General features: G+C 42.1%; 4 protein-coding genes across 6 annotated transcripts; 1 reads left to right on the forward strand and 3 right to left on the reverse strand.

The window, feature by feature from the left end:
• Nucleotides 1-28: 28 nt before the first annotated feature.
• LOC133938661 (uncharacterized) lies at nt 29-3,684 on the reverse strand. 3 transcript variants are annotated; one of them, XM_062381507.1, is made up of 5 exons: nt 3,602-3,684; nt 2,690-3,058; nt 2,205-2,513; nt 1,943-2,047; nt 29-1,842 (listed from the first exon to the last, which is right to left on the reverse strand). In XM_062381507.1, exons 2-5 carry the CDS (start codon nt 2,994-2,996, stop codon nt 1,739-1,741), a joined length of 825 nt encoding a protein of 274 aa, XP_062237491.1. In that variant the 5' UTR covers nt 2,997-3,058; nt 3,602-3,684; the 3' UTR covers nt 29-1,738. The 3 variants fall into 3 exon arrangements, with proteins under 3 accessions (XP_062237491.1, XP_062237490.1, XP_062237489.1); XM_062381506.1 differs by having other exon boundaries at nt 1,943-2,044; nt 3,367-3,684; XM_062381505.1 differs by having other exon boundaries at nt 3,367-3,684.
• A 732-nt stretch (nt 3,685-4,416) lies between these two features.
• LOC133933516 (cell division cycle protein 20 homolog B-like) lies at nt 4,417-16,023 on the reverse strand. Its single transcript, XM_062380650.1, has 12 exons — nt 15,973-16,023; nt 15,347-15,406; nt 10,562-10,784; nt 10,068-10,177; nt 9,601-9,652; nt 8,625-8,741; nt 7,887-8,092; nt 7,694-7,788; nt 7,242-7,470; nt 6,343-6,468; nt 6,144-6,267; nt 4,417-5,967 (listed from the first exon to the last, which is right to left on the reverse strand). Exons 1-12 carry the CDS (start codon nt 16,021-16,023, stop codon nt 5,870-5,872), a joined length of 1,491 nt encoding a protein of 496 aa, XP_062236634.1. The 3' UTR covers nt 4,417-5,869.
• gpx8 (glutathione peroxidase 8 (putative)) lies at nt 11,343-13,642 on the forward strand. Its single transcript, XM_062381516.1, has 3 exons — nt 11,343-11,730; nt 11,871-12,132; nt 12,835-13,642. The coding sequence occupies exons 1-3, from the start codon at nt 11,524-11,526 to the stop codon at nt 12,996-12,998; spliced, it is 633 nt and encodes a 210-aa protein (XP_062237500.1). The 5' UTR covers nt 11,343-11,523; the 3' UTR covers nt 12,999-13,642.
• Nucleotides 16,024-20,148: 4,125 nt separating the features above from the next.
• mcidas (multiciliate differentiation and DNA synthesis associated cell cycle protein) lies at nt 20,149-22,541 on the reverse strand. The gene is made up of 7 exons (XM_062380663.1): nt 22,458-22,541; nt 22,292-22,364; nt 22,119-22,198; nt 21,584-21,644; nt 21,239-21,465; nt 20,774-20,884; nt 20,149-20,663 (listed from the first exon to the last, which is right to left on the reverse strand). The coding sequence occupies exons 1-7, from the start codon at nt 22,539-22,541 to the stop codon at nt 20,223-20,225; spliced, it is 1,077 nt and encodes a 358-aa protein (XP_062236647.1). The 3' UTR covers nt 20,149-20,222.
• Nucleotides 22,542-23,866: the final 1,325 nt, after the last annotated feature.

Genomic DNA, 23,866 nt, shown 5'->3' on the forward strand with positions numbered 1-23,866 from the left:
CAAATGCACAAACAAACAAAACCATAGAAAGGTTTATTTCCATTTATTGTTACCCTGAATAAATTGTTTTTTTTAATCAGTACAAAAATGCAAATTTAAAACAGGCACATAACCCTTACAGCTTATAAAATGTGGGATATCAACCAATTATGAAAAAACAATCAGTTAGCACAAGGCAAGGTTCCTATTGACTTTACACTGGATAAGATAATTAGCATCTGATTGTAGCTTCACCTTTTTTCCACAGGTAAGAGAGTGGTAGTACTTTCACTAACTCTGTGTCAGAAAAAAAATAAGCATCATGTTCTTTAATAATCTTCAAATGAACAGAACTCATCAATCAAGTCGTCAATCTCACTGCATTAGTTAATTCCTACTGACACAGTTTGCCACCACAGACACTAACTAATCGCTTTGTGATTACACCGTACCTACACATTGTCAGGTATGACTAGGGAAACAGCTTTTTAGTGTAAGTATAGGTCTTAGACACTGAATATAACTCTGATACAGTACATTTCTACTTTAAAATATCCAAAATACACAACGTATATGAAACCAAACAAACCTAAAGGTGAAGGTGCGAGAACGGCAATATTTTTGCACAGAATACTTTCTCTGAAAAACATAAAATCTTTTCAATTTCTTGACTCATCAGTGTCTCAGTATCTGAGTTGAGATATTTTTTGTTTTTATAACAGCGTTATAAACGTAGTTTGTTTTTCAATGAGCTTTGGCCTTGGTCCCAAAACATCATTGGATGTAGGCAGCAGGCACCAATATAAAAAAAATACATGTAAAAAAATCTAAAAAACAAACAAAAGTGTTGTTTAATACTATTTGAAAAAACGTGTGTCTTTTTGATACAGTCTTTTAGAATTTGCCACCACATCTACATGATAGTGACGTTTTGTATGACGTGGCTTTAAGTTATGTAACTTCTGGCCAAATGGAACATTTCACATTTATTGACATTAAGCCTTTTGAAATAAACTTAAAGGTCTGAGGTTTTATTTGATAAAAAAGTTTAAAAAAAGGCTAAAGTACAAATCAGTTCAGTAATAAAAAAAACATTCTGAGATCATTTCGCTAAGAAGCTGTGTTGAACTCACAGTGCTAATGTCAACATTCACTTACTCTCTAAAGAAAGAGGGTTTCATATATCCCACCTTGTTTCACAGGAGTGTACTCATCAATGTGTCCACCCTCGATTAATCATGCTAACCGATTAGCTTTGATTAGCGATGGCTGGATATGAGCTCAGATTTAATGAAACAATACATTGCAGGTATATTCTTTCAGTGTTTGTGGAAGAGATGAGAAGATGAGAGGATTCCTAAAACGCCTCTCGTCTCTCTGCTGATGATTAGTGAGGGCCACAGTGGCGCCCAACATGGGGCCCAACATGGCGCCCCGACACATCCGATTGAATGACGGCTCCGCAGCAGCTCCAGTCATTGGCTGCACAGACTCAAATGGTGGAGGAGATCGTGGCGATGCACTGGGAGCAGGCGGCAGTGAGCAGACAGCAGCCTGAGGTGCTCTACTGAGCCATCTGCACAATGATCTACTACTAGGATCATTTTAATCCTCACTAACGTGGTGACTGGTCAGGTTCTCAAGAACTTCCAAACATTGGTCCTGTTATTCCAGGTTGGAAAGCTCATCTCTTCCTTTAAGTTATATATTCAACTTTTTCTGGATTCTTCGTGTTGCCGTTCCCTTAGGTGATGGATGTTTAGCCCTTTTCAGCCAGTTCCTGTGGTTTCTCAGGGATCAGATCAATAATTACACTCTCCACTGATCTCAATTCCTCTGAGACGTCATGATCCAGCTCAAAACCTGGAGAAGAAGAAAAGGCAGGAGGGATGCATGTTTAAAAGGCTGGTTTGTTTGGAAAGTTATTGGATATTCATTTTCTTACACAACAGAGGAGACTTGCCTTTTTTGATGATACGATAAAGAATCAACAGCGGAGGAACCAGGGACACGATCTGGAGCAGCTTCAAAATGAGATGGATCACGTCGTGCTGCTTAGTAGAATCTGCTAAGGAGAAGAGATGACACTATATGACAAACGATATAAGAGTTTACGAGCAGAAGGTTTTTATGTTTTCAGTGTTGACCAGTCATTTTCACAAAACAAATCTTCCTAAAGTCCACAACAACAGATAAAGATGTAGTTTACACGAAGCCCTTCCTACCCGTTTCGTAGTGTAAAGTTGTGGGATCACTTTGAAGGATCCTTTCACCACCAGTCACAGCGTCAGGCCGAACAAGGAAAGCAGCGACCTGGATGAAGGTCTCAGGGGCTGAAGTCAGGCTGGAGATGTTGACGCTCATGAAGGCCGAGCGACCGGTGTAAGAGTACAGGACTGTGTCACATGTGCTGGTACACATGGTCACGTTGTAATGGTGTGGTGTCATCTGCATAAAGGCAGAGATGTTCCAGCTGAGATTCAACTGACCGTTGCCCACTGATGCTGCCTTCACTGTCTGTGGAGCAACTGGACCTGTGAATGAGAATAAACAAGCCGGTTTCCCACTTGTAGTCCAGTATGAAGAGGATACATAATGTGTATTATGTATCCACATGTGTAATGTGTGTATCTATATGATTTTCATGTTTCATATTTATCATATTTACCACTTTATAACTTGTAAACAACTACGATGAAGCATTACTCACCCTGACAGACAAACATGTGCGGCTCGTCACAGAAGCGAGCCAGCATCTTCTTGTCTTTATCCAACATGGATTCCAAACTGGCACAGAGGCTTCTGTAATTCCTCCTGTACCAGTGTGTGTACTTCAGCTCTTCCCCGTTCACCCAGGTCCAGTTGCTGAGGCTGCTCTGACGCCGCAGACCGAGCCAGAAGCTGACTTTGCTTGCAAGGGTGGCATTGAGGACAGCAAAGTACTGCTGCTCTGTGTTTAGCACGGCCAGGTCCACATAGTGCCGCTGACAAAACTCCCGCGCTTTGGACCAGGACATGGGTCTCTGGAACAGGAAGTGAGGTGAGGGGATCTGAGCCACCGCTACGACAAGGCTCACCACTGGGTCAGGGGGACAAAACAGAAAGGAAGAATGGTTGAGCTATTAACATCTGTGTTTCTGACCTGATTCCATCACTGGGCATGGATGGATTACTCTATTTTAATGCTGGAATGTCTTCCAACTACATCCAGCATTTGTTTAATTTGAGTTGTTTCTTTCATATCACAAAGTCATCTTTTAGATGGAGTGCTATAGTATTAAGCATGCCCCTGCAAACTGCTAAAGAAATACAATGCAAGTCTTGTGCATGATCTCTCTAAATCATTCAGAGTGGAAATTAACTATAAGTCAAAGCATGTTTGTTTACCCAGAACAGCCAGTCGCAGCAGAATCTGCATCTCGCAGGCAAACATCAGATCTTTTTTTCCCAGCAGTATTTTCCAGATCTTATAATTCTGAGTATGGAGATTGTCTTTAGGCCAAACACTCATCCTCTTTCCCCTGTCGTCTTCCTAAAACTCCTGCTGCTCTGGACGTTTTACTAAATCAGCTCTCGACCGTGTGAGGAGATGCAAGAGGTAGATCGGGTGGGCGTGGCTCACCTGCTGGCTCCCTGCATTCCAGAATTACTCCATTTCCTGTTCACTACCTTACAATGGTTCAGCTCTTGTGTTTCTATTTAAGGGCCAATAAGAGCTATAAATAGGTTTCTAGCCTTTCTGATGGTGCAAGAACAGACTTTGTACTTTGGCTAGGGTCCAGTTCCTGAACAGGCTGGATGATGCAACTCAAACTGAACACTGGGATAAAGGCATCCAGCTTTTGTAGGAGCTCCTAAAAATAGCCTTCTATAGCCCCTCCTTGATTCAAGTGCTATAAAGCAGCCTGTATATTATTAAATCGAGCGCCCTTTGGAACATAATCCGACAATGAGTTGACAATGCTGGAACAATCCACAGTGTGAGAAAATGCATGACATGTCTTCATAGAAGGTACATCTGCCATCTTGGCTATTAAATGTGACCTTATTGCAAAGAAAACAAGTAAGTGATATCCAAGGGCGCATCCTATTTCAGGAGATCTTGATTTGTTAGTTTATCCTTGAACCTGTGCTCAGTGTAGTGAATATATGATGATGAGGTACTCACTTGCTCTCTCTCTCTCTCTCTCTCTCTCTCTCTCTCTCTCTCTCTCTCTCGAAGAAGAAGAAGAAGAAGAAGAAGAAGAAGAAGAAGAAGAAGAAGAAGAAGAAGAAAGACATTTTCAGATACTAATTGAAATATTTTAATCTATATTTTGATCTTTTTATCAATTTATTATATGTGTTAGCCATCATCGTGACACAAGATGGACAAAATAGCCATAATGTATAACACAAAAACCATGCAGTTAGAAAACGATATCATCAGTCCTCTGGTTTTCTACTTCCTGACATGATCCCTGAGGTGATTAGGACAGATGAGTGTTTGCATCAGTTGCAGCCCCACAGGCGACATCTGCACGTAGAGGAACGTTTTCAGTTTTATTCTTCGAGCAACCACGGTAATAGCTGGGGTCCTGCAGGCAGTGCAGTTTGCAGGAATTAACCTCGTTTCAGTTTCTAAATTCACAAGCCTTTTTTAAAGTTCGATATGTTTTCTCAGGAAGTGTGCATTGCACAGCTTCTGTCTGTGAATGTGTGTGTTGATGAAGAGTGGTTTGGTGCAGTCTGAGAAACGGATGCCTGAGGTGACAAAGTTAAAACCTCACATGTTGCTCTACGTTTATTTCACTCAGGGTCTTCAAAGGAAGTCTTCACCACTTTTTCCACAAAAGGCACAAAGTGTTCTTTCAATTCTGACATGACAAGTTCTAAACGAAATATCTTTCAACTCGTAGGCTTTTGATTCGCTTTCATTTCATCGATGTGAAACATAAGTGTGGGAGCTTTTTCTTTGTTTATGAGTCCTAAAACGAATTCCAAAAATTGCACTCTGATTATCTGCCAGAAAAGAGTCAAGCAGTTCCAGTTCACACGCAAACACACACACATACACAATACATTCACATAAGAAAAACCCAATTTTTAAATGATTGTCTAGATGTACCGTATTTGTCTGTATAATACGATTGTGTTGTGGTACTACCTCTATAATGTACAATAAGTAACTTCGGCCTCTAGGGGTCTCTCAATCAAAACAATAACGAACGAGCCAAAAAGACCTTGATGTCGTGAAGCAGGAAATCTACCTGAAAATCATGTTCACAGATGAGGTTGTGTGTTTTTATTCACATTACACAGAAAATGGCAATTAAATAATCATTATCGGTTACATGTAGCTATACAAAGCGACTTCCAATTAGTCGTTGGGGCTGGGATTTGAAGCTTCGACCTTTTGGTTTGAAGACGACTGCTCTTCCCCTCAGCCACAGCCACTGCTAAAGGGAAGGAAATGAACGCACACTTGCTAATTGGTTAGCAGTGAAATCTTTGTGGCGTTAAAACTGATGATATGTCATTGAAAGGCAACCACAATGAATACTGCAGTTTTCATTGGGGTTGATGGTGCTATGTGTCCTTTCATTTATATGTCCTGTTGTTATTGTTTCATGCTCTCTCAACATTTTAAAGTAAACTGCTACATAAAAAACATCCACAAAGATTTGTACAAATTAACCATGAAGGAGCTTATGTCTTATCTTAGTGTGACAACCCTTTCAACTTGGAGGTAATGTGGTTACTTCGGAGCAGGGGCACAGGAAATGCACAGGCCCCAGACAGTGGTATTACCAAGAAAGTTTGCGAACTTGTGTGTGTGTGAACATAAGTTGCAAAACAGGTCTGACCAGTTCCCCAACCACAGTCACCATCAGTGATGTGATGCTGAATGTTAAAGGTCCCAGATGCGGAAGCACTGGTCGGCTGCAGCAGAGTAAATCTGAGTACTGTCGGGGTTTGAGGCCAAGTGCAGAACTCGACCAGAATGACCTGAAAAACAATAACAGCAAGATTTAAGGTCAATGTTGAATTACATGGTTTCCCCATAATGTGTCACGATTCTGTGTTCTTGACTTTTGATTTATCTGTTTTGATTTCAATAGGTGTTGGGCCTTGGTGGGGGTGTGAGCTCTACTTCTAGTTGATCGTATTTCCGGTTCTCTTACCTGTGAGCTGACAGACCGGCTGGAGGGAAGCAGACCCCCAGCTCCAGCAGGTGACTTGGTGATGAGGAAGGCCGTGACCTGTGACCAGACACTTCTTCTTTTCAGCCCATCGTAGAGAACAGATCTGCAACTGGACACATTAGGACTTGTCCATCCAACAGGTACACACGGTAAAGTACTTCTGTGATAATTTAAGCACCTGCGAGTTGGTGTTGGCAGAATTCACACAAGTCCCCGATTGTGTGTCCCAGATTCTCAGCTCTCCGTCTTTCCATCCTCCACCTGTAGCGATGATCTTCTCTTGCCATGGACACCATCCCATCGCCTAATCACACGTGCAAAGTGAATAGTTGTAAGATTTAATAACAGTGTTTCAACAACCAGTATCCGGCTCCACAAGATGGCACATGACTGTAAATAAAGATGGATGACAAATCGCCCCTTCCTCCAGTTGTACAATAATGAAGCCAAAATATTCTGAATATGGGCGCTGCCATCTTGTATTGGTGACGCAACTTGGAGTCTGCACAATCATGAGTCAGATGTCAATCATGGCGGCTCAGCGTGATTTTATAGGATCAAACAACTATTTAAAACCAAACCAGTCCAAAAAAATGAAGGTTTAAACAAACACGACTGACATTATATCTAAAATGGCAGAAACCGTCTTTGACAAACATTTTACTTCATGTGTGCTTGTCTTAGTTTGGTCCATTTCCTATCTGCTAACATGGAGGAGGCAGGATTTATGGTCTATACCGCAGCCAGCCACCTGGGGGCAATCAAAAGGTGTTGGGTTCACTTTCGGCTCGCCTTCATGGCATCCATCTTTAAACTCAGTCTATAGCTGTGTCCCAATTCGAGGCTGCTTCCTTCGGAGGCTGCGTTCGAAGACTGATTGTGTTACAGCGGCACGAGTAGCCAATCCCAGGATTCATCGTCCTACTGTGACTTATTATTTGTCATCAAAGAGTTAATGGCAATAGTTTCGGATTTCAAATCAACCAATACAGAATTTAAAAACTCTTGAGTTTTCCCAGACAGAAATGTCGCACAAGCAGTTTCTTATACTCATGTCCCAGTTTGTAGTCCACTGACCTTGACAGCACTGGGCTGTTTCATTGTCATCACCGGCTGCTTTGTCCTTGTGGGTCCTGCGATGTCCCGGTCCCATATACGGAGGAGGCCGTCTGTGGAGCCGCTGGCCAGCCAGTCGTCTCCCGGTGACCACTGGAGGCTGCAGATCCCCTCATCCTGCACAGCCACACCAACCAGAGGTGCAGGAGCCCGAGGGTCAAGGTGATGGATGCGTCCGAGAACTGAGCCGCTGTCAGATTGTGGAAAATGTAATTTCCCCGCATTTGAGAAGTAGTTCATACTTCACACTGATAATAAATGTCCTGCTTCTTTCATGCTCAGGACAAATTCACCTATATTTATTTTTGCTGAGGAATTAAACCGATAATGATTAATTTCTGCTTTAGTGACGTTTATAAAAAATGGTTTTCTATGTAATATGGTAAACTGAAAACACACACACACATCAGTACCTGCTGAGTAACTGCTGCTGCCAGGAAAGGGCTCCGACCACAGAAAGGTGTGACGGCAGACGCCTCACATTCTGCTTATTTTCAACATCCCACAGCTGAAGAGTCAAAGAGAGACGAAGAAATCACAAACCCTCTTTTGCATAGACCCCTTTAACCACAATCTGTATGAATCAGCTTCTAGTGAAGTCCTTACCTCAACCTCCCCTCGCCTGGTCCCAATGCACAGAGCTCTGCCGTCTCTGCTCCAGCACAGAGACAAGACCGACTGGTGGCGTCTTGTTTGCGGCCTCGGCTCCAGACTTCCCACCAGAGCTCGGGTTTCTGAATTCCAGAGGAAAACAGAAGATCCCAGGGCTAATGCAACCGTACCGTTACAACTGCAGTCGAGAACATTAGTGTCTGAGGGGGAAGAGATGGGAAAGAGGGAAGGGCCAGAGATGCTCTACTGTCACTGATGCAAGTTTGTTGACAGAATGACACTGGAGTAATTTTATATTTTCATGTATTTGCAGAAATCAGGGTCTGCTGTTTGCTGTTAGCTCACTTTGCCATGTGTTAATGAATCAATACAGAAGAAGTACAAGTAGTGTTTGACAGAAATGGTCTTGGTTTCTAAAATATTGGGAAATGACATCTGTTATTGCCCTGGATCTTCTTCATCCCCAGGTACTAGGTCAATTAAAAAGGACAAGACTGGAGATATCATATTATACATTAATAATAATACATATTATATTGTTGCACTGAGTGACATATTCTTTCATTCATGGCTGAAAATATTCCCCAACAAAGTATTTACTCAGTACTCTGTACAGCGTGACACACAGACAGCATAGGAGGTGTTAACTTCTAATCTTCTCAGGGTCGTTGAGGCTCTGTTTTCTTCCTCATACATTTGTGTATATAAAGCCGAATTTGAATCTTCTCTTACAGTAGTCGTTCAGAAGTGACGGCGCTGCCAGCTGCATCACTGACCCTCCATGTGGACTCTCGGGAGCTTTGTCCAGAACTGTGAATGGCTGCAAACTACATCTTCTCACATCAGCTTCTGCTGACGGAAAAACAAAGTTTCACATCAGCATTTCATCTTTGATTTACTGATGACAGTTTCAAACACATTCGTTTTCTCTCACGGCCAACAATTGAAAGTCCTCTGTTGTGTCATTTAAAAACAAGGTTTACATTAAAAACAGAATGAAAGCAAACATCCCTATTAAAGCAGATTCAACACCAATTGATTTCATCATGTATCGCTTATCCACTGAGGATCACGGACCGGAGCCAAGCTGACATTGGGGTCTGATGCGTCACCAGCGTATCACAGGGCTGATAAACCTTTCAGGTGCACATTCTAACCTATGGACAATTTAGATTAATCTAAGCTCCAGGCCTTTGGACTGGTGGGAGGATGCTGGAGAAGTCAGAGACATTTCCCACAGATACAGGAGAACATGCAAACTCCACATCCAGAAAGTTACTCTGCCTGTCAGGTTTGAAACAAGAAATATTAAACTCTTCAGATTGTTGATGAGTGACTAAAGTTGGACGGAGGCTCACAGAGACACAAATGTTTAAACAACCGTGAAACAACTTTCTTGCGTGTGTGTGTGTGTGTCTTTATCTCTTATCTTGTGCGGACTTTGTGACTCCATTATCTGAACTGATATTAACATAACACAATCATATCAGAAAGACAATCATACACGCATGACACTTCTCAAGAAGTTGTATTTTTATTTAGGCCATTTGTTTCCTGGAGTGATGTAAGACACTTTCCCACATCTTGTGGGTTGGTGTGTGTGTGCGTGTTTGTGTGTTTGTGTGCAAGTGTGTGTGTGTGTGTGTTTGTGTGTGTGTTGGATGGAGTTGTGTGTCAAAAAGTTAAAAATAGAGGTCTGGTGCTTTACCAGTCTGTTGTGTGCTGACCGGTTTTTCCACTGCTGCTCTCCACATCCATCCCTGTGAACAGATATCTATTATTAGATTTGATACATTACATGATTTGATATAATTATATTGTTTTTCAAACGTATTTATCCATAAATGTTATCAAAGTTTCGGACATATTCAACCACTGTTTCCTGTATTTTGTGGCATAAAAAAACACAAGTAGGAGTTGAATAATGTTATTGAAATGATTTAGTATCATATCGAGTCATCCTTTCACAAAGAAACAACAGGTTCTCGTTGTCGTCACACGATGTATTTCTGATTCATCATGAAGGGGCGATAGCCAGCATGGCAGGAGGAAGAGGAGACACCCCATCAAACATTTTAATCTCTGATGCCAGCGGATGTTTTGTTTCCATGTGGGAGTCACACACACAAACACACACACAAACGCAAACAGAGAAATATTGTTACTGAAACAAACCTGTTGTGGGATATTGGGTGGCGCAGGTCGTTCCCTGTCCCTGATGGTATGTGACGTGTTCAGATGTGTAAAGGTCGCCCAGTGGGACAAACCTCCCTCCAGTGTTGTCTCTGATGAGGACAAATGATGAGACAGATATTGACATTAATTAAGAGACGATTAATTTTAATTGTGGTTTCATGAGGGGACTGTTTGGCTAGGGATATGTGCTCTATACTGAGTGATGACGTTTTATTTTTGCTTTTATATTGCACAACTGTGTCCATTCATTTGTAAAAATGTGTATTAAGAGAGAGAGAGAGCAGTATGGACTTAATGGATTAATGAATATATAGGATATCATATAATGTATAAGTATGTATACAGTCGTTTCTGGGAAATCAGAGACGTAGACAGTAAAGTATACGGTGATGTAATGATGAGGCTCTGGCCCATGCAAAGTACAGGCAGGTCTGAAGAGGACAGTGATGTTAGGATGTTGTGGAGATAATAACCTTGCAGCGCCCCCTGCAGGCCTCCGCGTGCTGCTTCATGGTGTGCGGGTGGAGAGTCCAACTCCAGCCTCTGACACACGGTGTCCAACTCGAAGCTCCACTCCCTCTGGCGCCGCCCAGTGGTCAGAGGTGTGCTCACAGCAGGCGCCTCTGTGCCGCTCCTGGGGAAGTGGATCCACCTCCTGAAACGTTTGTATGAAAGGTAACAAGCCTCGTTTTGTTCCTGAGAAGACAAAGACTAACAATGAATTATATTATAACTCACTGCAAAAATGTATACAAAAACACAATAAAACTTCAAACGTCTTCAAACTACACCACAGCATCAATGAGGCCAAATAAAGATCAGTACTTCTGGTTGAAACTTTCAAAGCAAAAGCATTGATATAAACCTGTGACCCTTGTTTTCCTCTTAAAGACACCAGTCAACATATAAATGTATAGCCTATAAATCCTGCTCTAGGGATACAAATACTTTGTAATTGATTAAGTAGGATTGAATCATTTTAATTATATAGCTTATTATTTAAAAACTGTAAAAAAAAACTATTTTGAATGAAAGTTTTTTCTTTATCCACATTATATTAGTACTTTTTTCTCATGACTTTATGTTGTAATACTTTGGATGACATTTTCTCATTATACCTTTTAATTCTCATACCCTCAATATTATGACTTTTTAATTATTAAATTATGACATTATCCATGTAATATTAGGGTTCTCAACTCCAACTTCATTCATATCACAATATTGCTTTTCTTCAATATGGTCCTTATACTCTGTCATACTTTCTCTAATAGTTGTAAGAGTTCGACTGGTTTTATTTTGACAGATTCCTCCCCGTGCTTCCTGTTCCATCCTGGTGTAGTTCGGGGTCTTTTTACGCAGCGCCCTCCTCCATCCGCCCCGACACGTCTGGAGCCCCTGACACCGACTCACGGTCTGTTCTTCCCCCTCCAACATGGAGGCCTTAGGGGGCTACCCCACCAAGTCCTCCGGCCCCAGAGCCAAGTGGCTGAGGGTGCTACTGAGCATGACGGTGGGTGTGGGCTGCTTGTTCCTTCTGCAGACGCAGCTGCTCAAGCCGAGGAAACCCAAAGACTTCTACTCTTTCGAGGTGAAGGACGCGAAGGGGAGGTCTGTCTCTCTGGAGAAGTACCGAGGAAAAGTAAGTCCACATCATCAATCCCCTCAGGGTTCATCTGAGGGGACCGTGTCCTGGTTAACCACCGTGAGGGGATTTTTATAACAAATCTGTCCTATTTGTCCAATAACCAAACTTTTACGCGCTGCTCCCTCGGTGTCCAGGCGTCTTTGGTTGTAAACGTGGCGAGTCTCAGCGAGCAGACGGAGATGAACTACTTGTCCCTGCAGGAGCTGCACCGGGAGCTGGGCACCTCGCACTTCAACGTGCTGGCCTTCCCCTGCGGCCAGTTCGGGGACACCGAGCCCGGGAGCAGCCGGGACATCGAGGCCTTCGCCAAGTCCACGCACGGGGTCACCTTCCCCTTCTTCAGCAAGATCAAAATTATGGGCTCAGAGGCGGACCCTGCTTTCAGGTTCCTCACAGGTCAGAGAGACACCACACATCTGTCCACACATCTGTCCACGGATCTGTCCGCAATTACACGTGTGCACACAAGCTCAACTATTTGGGAGCAAACTGTGAAGTCACTGTGTTTAAAGAAGATTATGATATTATTTGTGGCTACACCAGGTCTCCACCTTATTTTCATATGATCAAGTTATTAATCAGATTCTAAACTACTTTCTATTATCTAGCACATGTGGCCACTAATATTCAGCTCATAATGAAAAGGTGAAGCTGTATTATCGCTTACTGTCTGTGAAAATACACAAAGATACATATAAATGTAGAAGAAGTAGATCTCCCCCTTTTATGTTCACTTTACTCATTTTTTTTCCTGAGGAGTTCAGTTAATATCAATGCTTATGACTCATTTATGAACTCCTGAGGGATTGTTAGCTCTGGTACTGATTTATAATTACTGAATGTTTTTATTGACTCTCAATGTTGTGTGGTTTAAATGAATCTAACCAGTGGATATGGTAAATAGCTTTGTTGATTAATTCAGGTATCACTTCAGAGACCCGCCCCCTCATCTATAACTTTAAGATACCTGACACATAACAAGTCTTCAGGATTATTTCGTCCATCTCCTGCTAAAATAACAATTTATCGTGATTTATGGCTCAACTCAAACTTTCCAATGCATCTTTAATGACTCTGTGAAACCATATTGTTTTCCAGATTCTGTGCAGAAAATCCCAAAGTGGAACTTCTGGAAGTTTCTGGTGAATCCCGAGGGGAAAGTTGTCCGCTTCTGGCGAACTGACGAGGCCATGGAGAGCGTCCGGGCGGAGGTCACAGCGCTGGTGCGGGAAATCATCATAAAGAAACGCGTGGAGCTATGACGGAGCTTATTGACACACGGCTGTTTTCATGTCAGTGTTTCCTGAGCTGGATTAATGAGCGGTGGACTGGGAGCTGCTCCAGTGAGTTGGGTTTGGGCGACGTCTTCAGACACATGAGAGACCAAATGATCCACTAGCTTCAGACTCAAATACCATCAGTGTCAAAGCAAAGCACGTCAGGATATGTGTGTATATTTGTGTGTAATGGGGACCATCCTGCTAATGACAATGATGATGAACACTCCATTTGATGACCACTGCTGCGGCTGAAGAATTTTTAAGTGTTGGATTTGTACACTTTGTTTACTTTGTCTAAGTCTCATCTCTACTTCCCTAATGTTTACATTCCTCTATTTGTTAAGGTGAAGCGTTCCAATTTGGCAATTCTGACTGATTTGAGCCCAGCAAATTGTGAAACATCCATCCAGCAATAAAACGATTTCTGCATTATCTGATTTAGCTGATGAGCCTGGAATCTTTGATGTCTCTGCAACTGAGAAACATGTTTTTCTTAATTAGCAAATTAAAATTTCGGCCTGGAATGTTTATGCCATTCCAAAAATTGACTGTATATAAAGATTGATGATGCGTTTCCACTTATTCTATCTTGCCTGGTACCATAATACAAGCTTGACCAATTGCAAGTCAGTCTCAGCTGTCAATCATTATGGGTTACTCTGTTATTGTAGCTTCAAAAATTTAAATCCAAGCTACCAGAAGAATTGAAACTCAAATATCAGTGTGGGAAAAAAAACTACTTCAAATGACAGAAACCATCTTTGAGAAAAACATTATCAAACGTGTACTTTATTTGACCCATCCTCTGATACAACGATTGTGGTGTTTATGACCTATGCTGCAGCCAACCACTAGGGGGCATCAGTCTATGACACCAAATTGCAAGCAATGCAACACAATTGCATATTGACGCTGATATTATATGTGTTTCAATAAGTAGAAGTTCACAGTAAAGTAAGAAGTTCTTGGTGAGGATGTACATGTGGAAAGCTGGAGGGCAGCAGCAGGTAAGCTGGCACTCACACAGTCAACCAGCTAACAAGACACTGCCTTCCAGCCACCCACCACAAGACAGCTGAACAACCATCACACAGATGATCCCTCAAAATAAACCTCATTCTCTCCCATTTTCAAACAGTCTTCTGTGAATCAGGATGCTTGAGTCTGACGCTGAAGATAAATGTGACTGTTAAGGTCGCAGAGCAGAGTGAGCTGGCAGAAGAAACGTCAGCTAACATTACACTGCCTCCCAACCAGTCACAGCCCATCAGGCCTTGTGCAAATTACATGGATTTGCTGAACGGATGAGGGGGATGATTGTTAATTGTGGTGTTAGCTGTTAAATGTGAGGTTTTCTTGTATAAAAGCAACAAATTCTCGGAGGTCAGTTGAAAGCAACAGTGAGGAGTGTAGCTGGCAGCTGTCAATCATATAGTGACACAGCAAGCAGCGGTCACTGCCACACTGTCACCACCAGGTCAATCCATCTATCTGTTTATCTATCTATCTATCTATCTATCTATCTATCTATCTATCAAACTGTGCACAATGAGAAAACAATAAGTAATTTTAATTGGGTATAAGATAATTAGCTGATTTGAAAAATAAAACAAATTTTAAACAATAGAACAAATAAGAAGAAATAAAAGTCAATAAAATGGGATAAAACCACACTAATACTAGATATGACAGATACAGTTTAATACAATTTAAACTTAAGATGGAACTAATCAAGTCTGTAAGCCAGAGAGACAGCTTTAACCCTTCTGGCTGCTCAGGAGCTACCCTTTGCCAAGGAGGTTATAATTTTGGTTTATTTGTTAGCAGAATTAATAAAACCCAATTCCATCAAACTTAGTGGCAGGATGGGGATCTGGGCCACTTTCTTTAAAGCAACACTATGTAACTTTTGCTGAGCAACAGCGCCCCCTGCAGCCAGACGTTGGGATTGTTTCTGTTGGGCTCTGTTTCCTAGCGATTAACTGGTTTTCATGCCAAGAAAAAACAAACACTATCAAGGTGTAACCCACGACCCCCGTCTTCCTGAACCAGAAAAGCTGCCAAAGTTTGTTTAGAGTTTTTCATATTCTAAAGAGTCCTGCTGAATATTGGAGATAAACACAGTTTATTTAGGACTTTTAAGTCTTTTTAACTCATCCACAACTCTTAAACTTGCGGGACCTGATTCTGACATTTCAAGCTGCGTCAGTGACACAGGTGATAGGTAACACTCACCAATGTTAAATAGAGCAAGAACATTCAGGAACGGTCAGGGTGCGTAGTGGGAATAAACCATCACTCCAGTTTTATACATTGTTCTCCCCTCTTACCTGGAAGGGGTAGTGCCTCCTCTTCCCCACAGAGTCCCTGAACATGTCCCTCATGTCGTCCTGGTCATGAACAAACAAACAAAAGAATAAGTCAAGGTGATTTTCCCCATTTGCAAAACTTATTTATATATAATGTGTTGTCTGCTCCGTGCTGAATAACATGTTAACGCAAAGAGGAGCAGTCGTGTGTTTAGAGTTTGAAGTGGTTGCCTGGTAGCAGCAGCAGCAGTAACAGGCCACATAGTGCAAACAGGGACATATAGTTCATGAGATAAGATAAGATAAGATAAGGTAATCCTTTATTAGTCCCACTATCGGGACATTTGCAGTATTACAGAAGCAGGAGTCAAAATAGGCCTCAGTAAGTAATAAGTTACATGCATTAAGTGTAAGGAATATATAAAATAACCATTGACATTTCACAGTTAAGAGAGTTATGCTATTTTCTGGATTATTGAAGCTCACCCATTCATCTTGTGGTTTCCAGACGCATCTCCAGCGCTCATGTCTGTGTCTCCTTCCCTGTGTGCGGGCAGTGGGAGCACTGGGAGCACTGGGCGCCGGTCATGCCTGGTGCACCTGTCGCCTCCTCTCCTGCTCCTCTCCGGACTCCGGCCTCTAAATACTCTCCCCGGGGCTGACGGTGGCGCGGGAAGCTCCGTCCTCCGGGCTGCCATTGGCGGTTGCACGTGGACCTGGTTTCTACTGGAGACTAAAGACACACAGAAAACAAAAGAGCAACGCGGTGATGCTGTAAAGCGGCAGCGTGTTGTCATCACTTAATAACACCAGGACAGACGCTTATTTCACTGTTTGTCGTGTAAATACCCAAACACACTGGGACCATTATCAGTGTTTAACAGAGGACATTGTGATGATTGATTACGACAATAATAATGATAACAACATAATAATATCATCATCATTATTACACGTACCTGTTAAATGATGTAAAAGGAGGAATGCTTATTATTTAAAGGCCTATAATTAAAAAACATTTTATTTCAACTTTAACAGTATAGGCAGAAAATTAGACAACCATGCAATAATAACAGTAACAGTATTTAATGAAAATGTTATTTTCTTTATGTACAACTTACAATAGAATAACTTACATGCATTTAAAGGTATATCTTTTTAAGAGACATGTTTTTGCTTATTTAGTATTACTAGTTATTAAGTTAAGACAAAGGGGATGATGCATTATATTTGATTATTTTGGTCTATTTAATTTATCTTTGTCTTATTCTTGTAGTTAAGGGAAACAATTATAATTTGATATAAACTAAACACCAACACCATTAAAATAAAGCAAAATATACTGAATAGATATTTTGGCTCAATGGTTTATATCTTTACATCTCTATCTATACATCTATACTTCTATACATCTATACATCTTTACATCTATACATCTATATATTTATACATCTGTACATCTATACATCTATACATCAATATATGTATACATGTATAAATCTATATATCTAGCTCTATATATCCCTCTATGTATAAATGGACCCTCAGGTGCCAGTTTAATGACGAGCTGCTGTGGCGCTAAGTTCTCTGAACGGCGCGAGCGGACGCACGTCGCCGCCACCTGTCACTTCCATATGCGCTCGCACCGCGGGCTCGCGCCTGTGCACCAGGTGCGCGCTCTGCACAGAACAGAGCTGCTCCATCACCAGAGCAGCAGGAAACATGTTCTTTAAATACTTGAATCCGTCCATTAGCAACAGCAATCAATAGACTGCACATGTGACCGCTGTGACCCGTGGATGATTGCATGTAACCTGTGATAATAATCATGTCAATCATCAAGGGTTGTTTTTTTCTCTCAAATCATCCAACTTCATTCTCAGGCTTTGACTTCAGTCTTGTCTTTTTATTTGATTTATTTTATCCTATTATATTTTATTCTTGTGCATCTCTTCCTTTATTCTTTATGAATAGAATCGACTTGACTTGACGTTAAAAAAAATAACCAGTTAATTAAACTTCCCGCTTTCAGTTAAAAATGTTGAGAACATTTAATAAATGACATCCTGTACAATTGTCTAATGAAATGTTATAGGCCCATGCTGGTGTTTTTTTTGTATTGATTGTTGTATTATCGTGTTTTATCGTGTTTCCTTTTTGTTGCTTCGAGTTAATAGTTGTCTAGTGTTTTAAATCTATGATCCGCTTCGATAAGAAACACTATTTAAATGCGTGACATAAATAAACCTTGTAAATGGCACGTGCACCTCTGGCTTCCCACCCTCCTCCTCCACCCTCCCTCCACAGTGAATGAAGGGACTTTCTCCGCCTTCCTTCCCGCGGGACTCGGTCTGGATTGCAGGCTCCATGAGGTTTGGCTTAAGTCACCTTAGAGACTCATTGTGTCTGTGTTTTCACTTCGCCCCCCCTCGCGCACCGCCCCCCGCAGTTTGGCGGTAGCTTAACCGGTCAAATGTGTCACAGGCAGCTTATGAAACAAAGCTGCGGTGTGAAGCTGCGTGTGTGCGGCGCTGCAGCTCAGAGAACAAGCGGCTGGTTGCAGGTTAAGAGGCTGGAGCATTGACCTGCTGGTGTTGATCTGAGCTGACCTGAGGGTCTGACAACAACAGCCTCCTGCTTGGTGCACGTTGGCAGCAGGAACATACATCGTTAGCCGTGAAAGTCTGTGGTCAACAACTGGGGTCAGGGTTAGTCAGGATATATGGAGCACCATGCATGAGGAGTAGTTAGCATTGGGACAGTCTACTCTAAAACAACAACAGGCCCCTGCACACATGCTTTTTTAGTTTTTATTACATATTCCTCAGTGATTCTGCCTCTTGGGTCATTTTGTATCAAGTTTTTAGTCATTTTGTTTTTTCAGTGGTGGTTGAACATCCCTTTGGTCCATCACTCATTGTGCCCAGTCCTTGTCCTATATCGTGTGCAGATCCAGGATCGTGGATCATGACGGTGCATTGTGAAGAGATGGGGGGCAACCGATCGTGCACTATACGATTACAACAAGACAACTTGATATACAATATGCCTATACTCACATGTTCTAATATTAACTCCTCTGCTTCCATTGTCATTGCTTCTCCCTTCATCTCTATCAGACATTCTCTTATCCATAAATACTTGACACACTTTTCCATTATGTTAAGAACCGTTCCTTCAAACTAATGTTGTAAATATAATAATTTTGCTGATGGGTTCAGCTACATGCAGCATCTATTGCACTTCTGTCTCTCTCTGACGTTTTACCCCCTGTTAATAGTTTTTGTTTGGTAGTTTTACTCTTGATGAGGTTTAAGAACAGAGGATGTCCCACCTTCTTAAGCCTCATGAAACAAATTGGGAATTGTGAATATGGGCTATACAAATTTTAATTGACATTCTAGCTTTAAACAGTCACTTATGGCTCTGCTCCACATGTTTGCAGGGGATTCATTGCATATGCGCAAAACAGGTAATCCAATCAATCAATACATTTATAATTGTATAGTCCATATTCACATATCACAGTATATCTCATCGGTCTCACCTGACGCCCGAGCTGAGTGAAGTTTGTTGAAGACTATACTGTATAAACGTGTTTGTGTGGTGTGGCATAGGGTGTCTGCACTTAAACTTTACTTACTACTTTGTTTATTTGTTGACTTTCATTTATTGTTTATGTGTAAGCACAAACTGCTTTGTTAATAATTTTGATGATAAAATAACAATTTGCAGAGGGGAATGATGTGGTTTGGTATTGTGTGTTTCCTTTGGTGGGACTTGGTTTGGTTCCTCTTGCATGGGGTCCCCCAAAGGCCTTTGAAATTGGCCTGAACTGAATTTTAATTTACACGTTGAACACACATCCCGATTTCCTTGTCTAATTAATTTCTACTTATCTTGATTTGTGGAATCCTGGTGCTCACAACAGAAGCTGCATGCAGTAGTACTGTGAGGGGCTGCAGCGCTGCCTTCACTGCTCTAAAGTAAACACAGCTCAGGGGGAGTCAGGGGAGTTTAAACAGGTGTCTTAACAGAGGTGTAACGTTGTCCTCTGCCACGCTGCCTCACACAATCCTGCGTTTTACAGCAGAAGCTCTCAACGGGGAGGCTGGAGGAAGATACTATCACTGATACCTGCAGGTCAGAAGGTCACATCCTCTCTAGATAAGTCCCTCTTTTCTTCATGTTTGTACTTCCTCTGTTTTCTCCTCACCCATGATTGAAAGAGAAACATGAGACTGGAGAATAAGGTTTATACTTATATTGTTTTTATCACACAATAAGAGAAAAGGACAAATCTGTTTAAATTTCCAAATTGTAAGGCTACAAACAAGGATGTTGCTGCAACACACCATGACACTGGCCTCAGACCACACAGTCACTCAGACGGAGACAAAAGGGAAGGAAGTCCCTGTTTTTTAAAGAGGTCACAGGGTCACATTTGTTTCACAAGGTTAAACAAGGAAAAGGGTTTCTTTCCATTTGTTTAAATAGTTTGACCTATATAATGTAACCTTTTCAATTCAAACTCAAGTCAATTCAAACTCAAGTCAGTTTTTTATAAATCACAACTTTTATTCCCAAACTTTCCATCTTTGGAGACAAAAACATCCTGTGAGGTGGAAAACTAAACATGACATTGGGCCTTGTCAACAGAAAGGCAACGTAAACAACAGCCTGGGCAGTATTATTTCCTTTGTCAAGCACCAGCAATTAGCTTAGGAGCTACCTGAGGAAGACATAATTTAATCATTTACAGATATCACTATAGATTATCAGTTAAGCATTAACAGTTGCTGCCCACCCACACATCCCTCCAGTCTTTCAGAGCAGCTTCACATCACTCATTTCAAGCATATATTGGAAATTATTTTTACATTTGTTAACTGTAGTTTCAGCTGTCGTTGGGAACCCAGCGGAATCTGTATCCGCCCTGCTGACTCCGCGATGTGAAGGCTCGGCCATGAGGAAACACCTGAGTCCTTATGGTGCTGTGCTCTCTGATAGAAGTCCTGAAGGACAAGACACTCTCCTCAGCCTCTGCTCTGTCTCTCCTCACGCTCGTGGCTTTGGATACAGACGTCTGTAGGCCAGAGAACGCACCGAACATGCGCACAGTCTCCGATTCCTGCTGTGTGCTCGTTGCAGTGGCAGAGCTGTGCAGGACAGCATTGCAGCGTGTGCTGATGTCTCTGAGCATGTCCTCCACTGAGTCGGACGACTCGGTCTCATATCCTTCATCCAGACGCTGACGCTTGCAGGGACTCAGAGAAGGTTTAACACCACAGGACAGAACTGGCTCTCGTTCATTTGGGTCTCTGACTGTCATCAGTTTCTGAAGGGGGAAAGATGGAAAACAAACATAAGTATACATTAGATTTAGTCTATGAGGATACCAATTAGAATTTATAAAGTATCCAGGATGAAACTGTGTTTGTCACTCACTTCAAGCACTGAGGCCAAGTGCTTCGCTCGACTGGCCAGTTGCCTGAGGTGGAGATTTCTCTCCTGCAGAGAGTCAAACTCTTCCTGTTGTCTGTAGAGAGTCTCGTTGAGCTGCAAAGGCATAAAGCAAAATCTGGTTTGAGAATAATTCATTTCACCAACATTTAAATCTATGTAGACCTTTTTATAAACTGCAGGAATATGCAGTTATTTCAAATGTAACCTGGGGTAAATAAAAAAATCTTCCAAACTTATATAAAGCTCTCAAACATAACTGAAAGAATAAAGAATGGTCATCAGCAAGGCGTTGGCATTTACTGTATATATAGCTCTGCCATATTAATATATTATCAATGCATACTCTTGATCCACTACAGCACAAATCATATATAAACATTGCCTCAGCATGTGCACCACTCTCATCAAGTCCAGATGTCCACACTGCACACGGGTCAGAAATCTCACCTGATTGTTGACTTCCACAGCCTGTCCAAAAGCTCTGCCCTCACACTGGGCGATGTCCCGCCATAGAGCTCCATCCTGGACAGGTGGGTTGGCAGCTTGGGTGAATGGGTCGATAAGACTTTCCTCTGGAGAGAACTCCCGCTGAGGGGTGAGGGGAGGAATGACACATCCCTGAAACGGGACCAGTTCAGCTGGAGACAGACTGCTCTCCAGTGTGGTGGGAGAATCTGACAAGGGGAGAAAAACATCCAGGGATTCAGTCAGACCGTCCCCTCAGATGAAGATGATGATTGTAACAGTGACACACATTCATTCACTGGGTAGGAGACATTTCTGTTTGCTCACCTGCCATAAAGTCCAGCGCATAATCTCCAAAGTCTTGGTCATCTAGATCAGATTCATTCACCTGTGCACAAATAAAACTGACGATTAAAACACATACTTCAAAATAACCATTCGATGAAGAAAGCAGAAAAATTGGTTTCTACCTGGAAATCCCACCAAGCAGTAAAACATGGCTTAATGGCAGAACATGTCATGGTGCTCATTTCAGTGAGTGGAGTGCAGATGCGTAATGCGTAATGCGTAATGAGCTCAGCACGGTGATCTGTGCCAAAGAGGCAGTTTGTGGACAGAACTCGCGAGGTCCAGCCAATTAGCGGTAGCCTGCGTGTCCTGAGTAAACTATGACGGCCATTCGTGCAGGATTCCAGCACACCGTGTCAAACATTAACAGCCTGGGAGGGAAGCAGAGCTGAAGATCTGCCCATTCCCTCAGCCAGATGCGAAGTGGGGTTAAATGCGTGGATTTTTACGAGATGTACAACAACAATATATGCATGAAATGAAGGATAAGGTGCAGAAGAGTTTGTTGTCTCACCTGAGAGCCCAGGGAATTACTGTCCCTCCTCACTGCAGATGCGCAGTCCTCCAAATCATCCCAGGCGATTGTTGAAAAAGCTGTAATGCAACAAAAAAAAAATCATAATTTACTTGCAACATATGATTTTTAGTTATGCACAATAAGAAGAATGGTGTCAGTGATTCACGCACCTTCTTCAATTATGCAGGGGAGCTCCACGTACACAGTTATCGGGCTGCTGCTCCTTGGCACAAGCGCTTTATCCTGCAGGTGTAGAAAGACATTTTAAACGTCTTTTCTATTATATAGATTAACACGTGAGGTGTGCATCCTTACAAAGAGAAAGACGTCTCATACCTTTCTGTTCACTGCAGCTCTCCTCCCGTGCTGTGACATTTGGCTGTGGCAGGACGCACCAAACACGGTTCTGTCTCTTGGCATCGTCGGGCTGCAGAAGTGAAGGGGACATGATTTGATCGAGAGCTGATATATACACCACATTCTCCCGGTTTGTATCTCTGCGTGCCGCCGTTTCATACTTTTGGCCCAATCACGTGCACCTATTCGGTCTCCAGGGAGCGACCGCGTCCTCGGAGATTAAAATGGTGCAGGCTAACGGTTTTCAAGGTCTGAAGTGTAAAGTGGCACCGCGCAAAAACGGCGCCGTTGCAGCAGGTGTTTTCTCTGCGCCAGATTTGCCCTCCCTCCGCCTGGGGCCAAATCTCCACATGCAGTGCCCTTCCACGGGCGCATGTAGGCTGTCATGGCCTCTTCCTACAACATCTATGTTATATCTAAAATACCCTAATACCTTTTATGTCATGGTTATAGTCTGAATAACATAAAGACAAGGAGAGCAGCCGATAAAATCACGGATAAAACCCGCAAGTGGCTATATTGCTTTCAGGGGGACGCATGGCATTATACCATTTGATATCAGTTCTACTTAATGTGTTTGTTGCAGATTCAAAGGGTGTAATAGTGCGCGTGGCCACGGTATTACGCGCTTAATCTCTATCCCCCGTGCGTAAAATACCTGCCTGGCTGAGGTCACCGCCTGTTGACACATTTGAAGAGAAGTGGAAAAGGAAAAGGGGGTAATTGCAGCAGACAGGTCAGTAAACACTCCTGACAAATGCCTCTTTTAGTAAACAAACACGAGCAGGGCTCCTCGGCCCTTAACGCTGAATGCACCTGTGTGGTCGACACCGTGTCAGCGGGTCGAGATGCCACGCGTAATGGATTATCAGATAAAGCCCAGGCTCAATTGACCGGGCTGTGTTGGCACAGTTCAGTGTAGAATGACACTGATGCAACGTTGAATAAAAACGTGTTTAAACCGACCTCCTGGCAAACAAGCACAATAGACTGAAAGACACAAGAATCAGTTACACTTGGTAAAAAGCATTTATTCCTTCTTTTGTCCTTTAAGGGGCTGTGTACCTGTGAAACCTGAGTAACCCATGTAACCCATTCACAGGAATGTGATGTGTAATTATGAGATTTACAGTAATGAAGTCATTATTTAAGAGAGACTACTTAAATGGGTTTATTAGGTACTGATTTCTAAATCTATACCATATGCAAAACTGTTCACATGGAATCCAGTTTATGTTGAATATATCTTGTTTGCATTCAAAATATCTTTGCTATTCTCTGAAATGTTTATATTTCCTTATGTTTATCATTCTTGTTAATTTCTTATACTGATGCTTCCTTTATTTTTGGTATATCACCTTCGCTGATTTGACTTCTTATGAATGATC

The sequence above is a fragment of the Platichthys flesus genome, chromosome 3 (assembly GCF_949316205.1).
Source record: "Platichthys flesus chromosome 3, fPlaFle2.1, whole genome shotgun sequence".
In the NCBI taxonomy this organism is placed as follows: Eukaryota; Metazoa; Chordata; class Actinopteri; order Pleuronectiformes; family Pleuronectidae; genus Platichthys; species Platichthys flesus.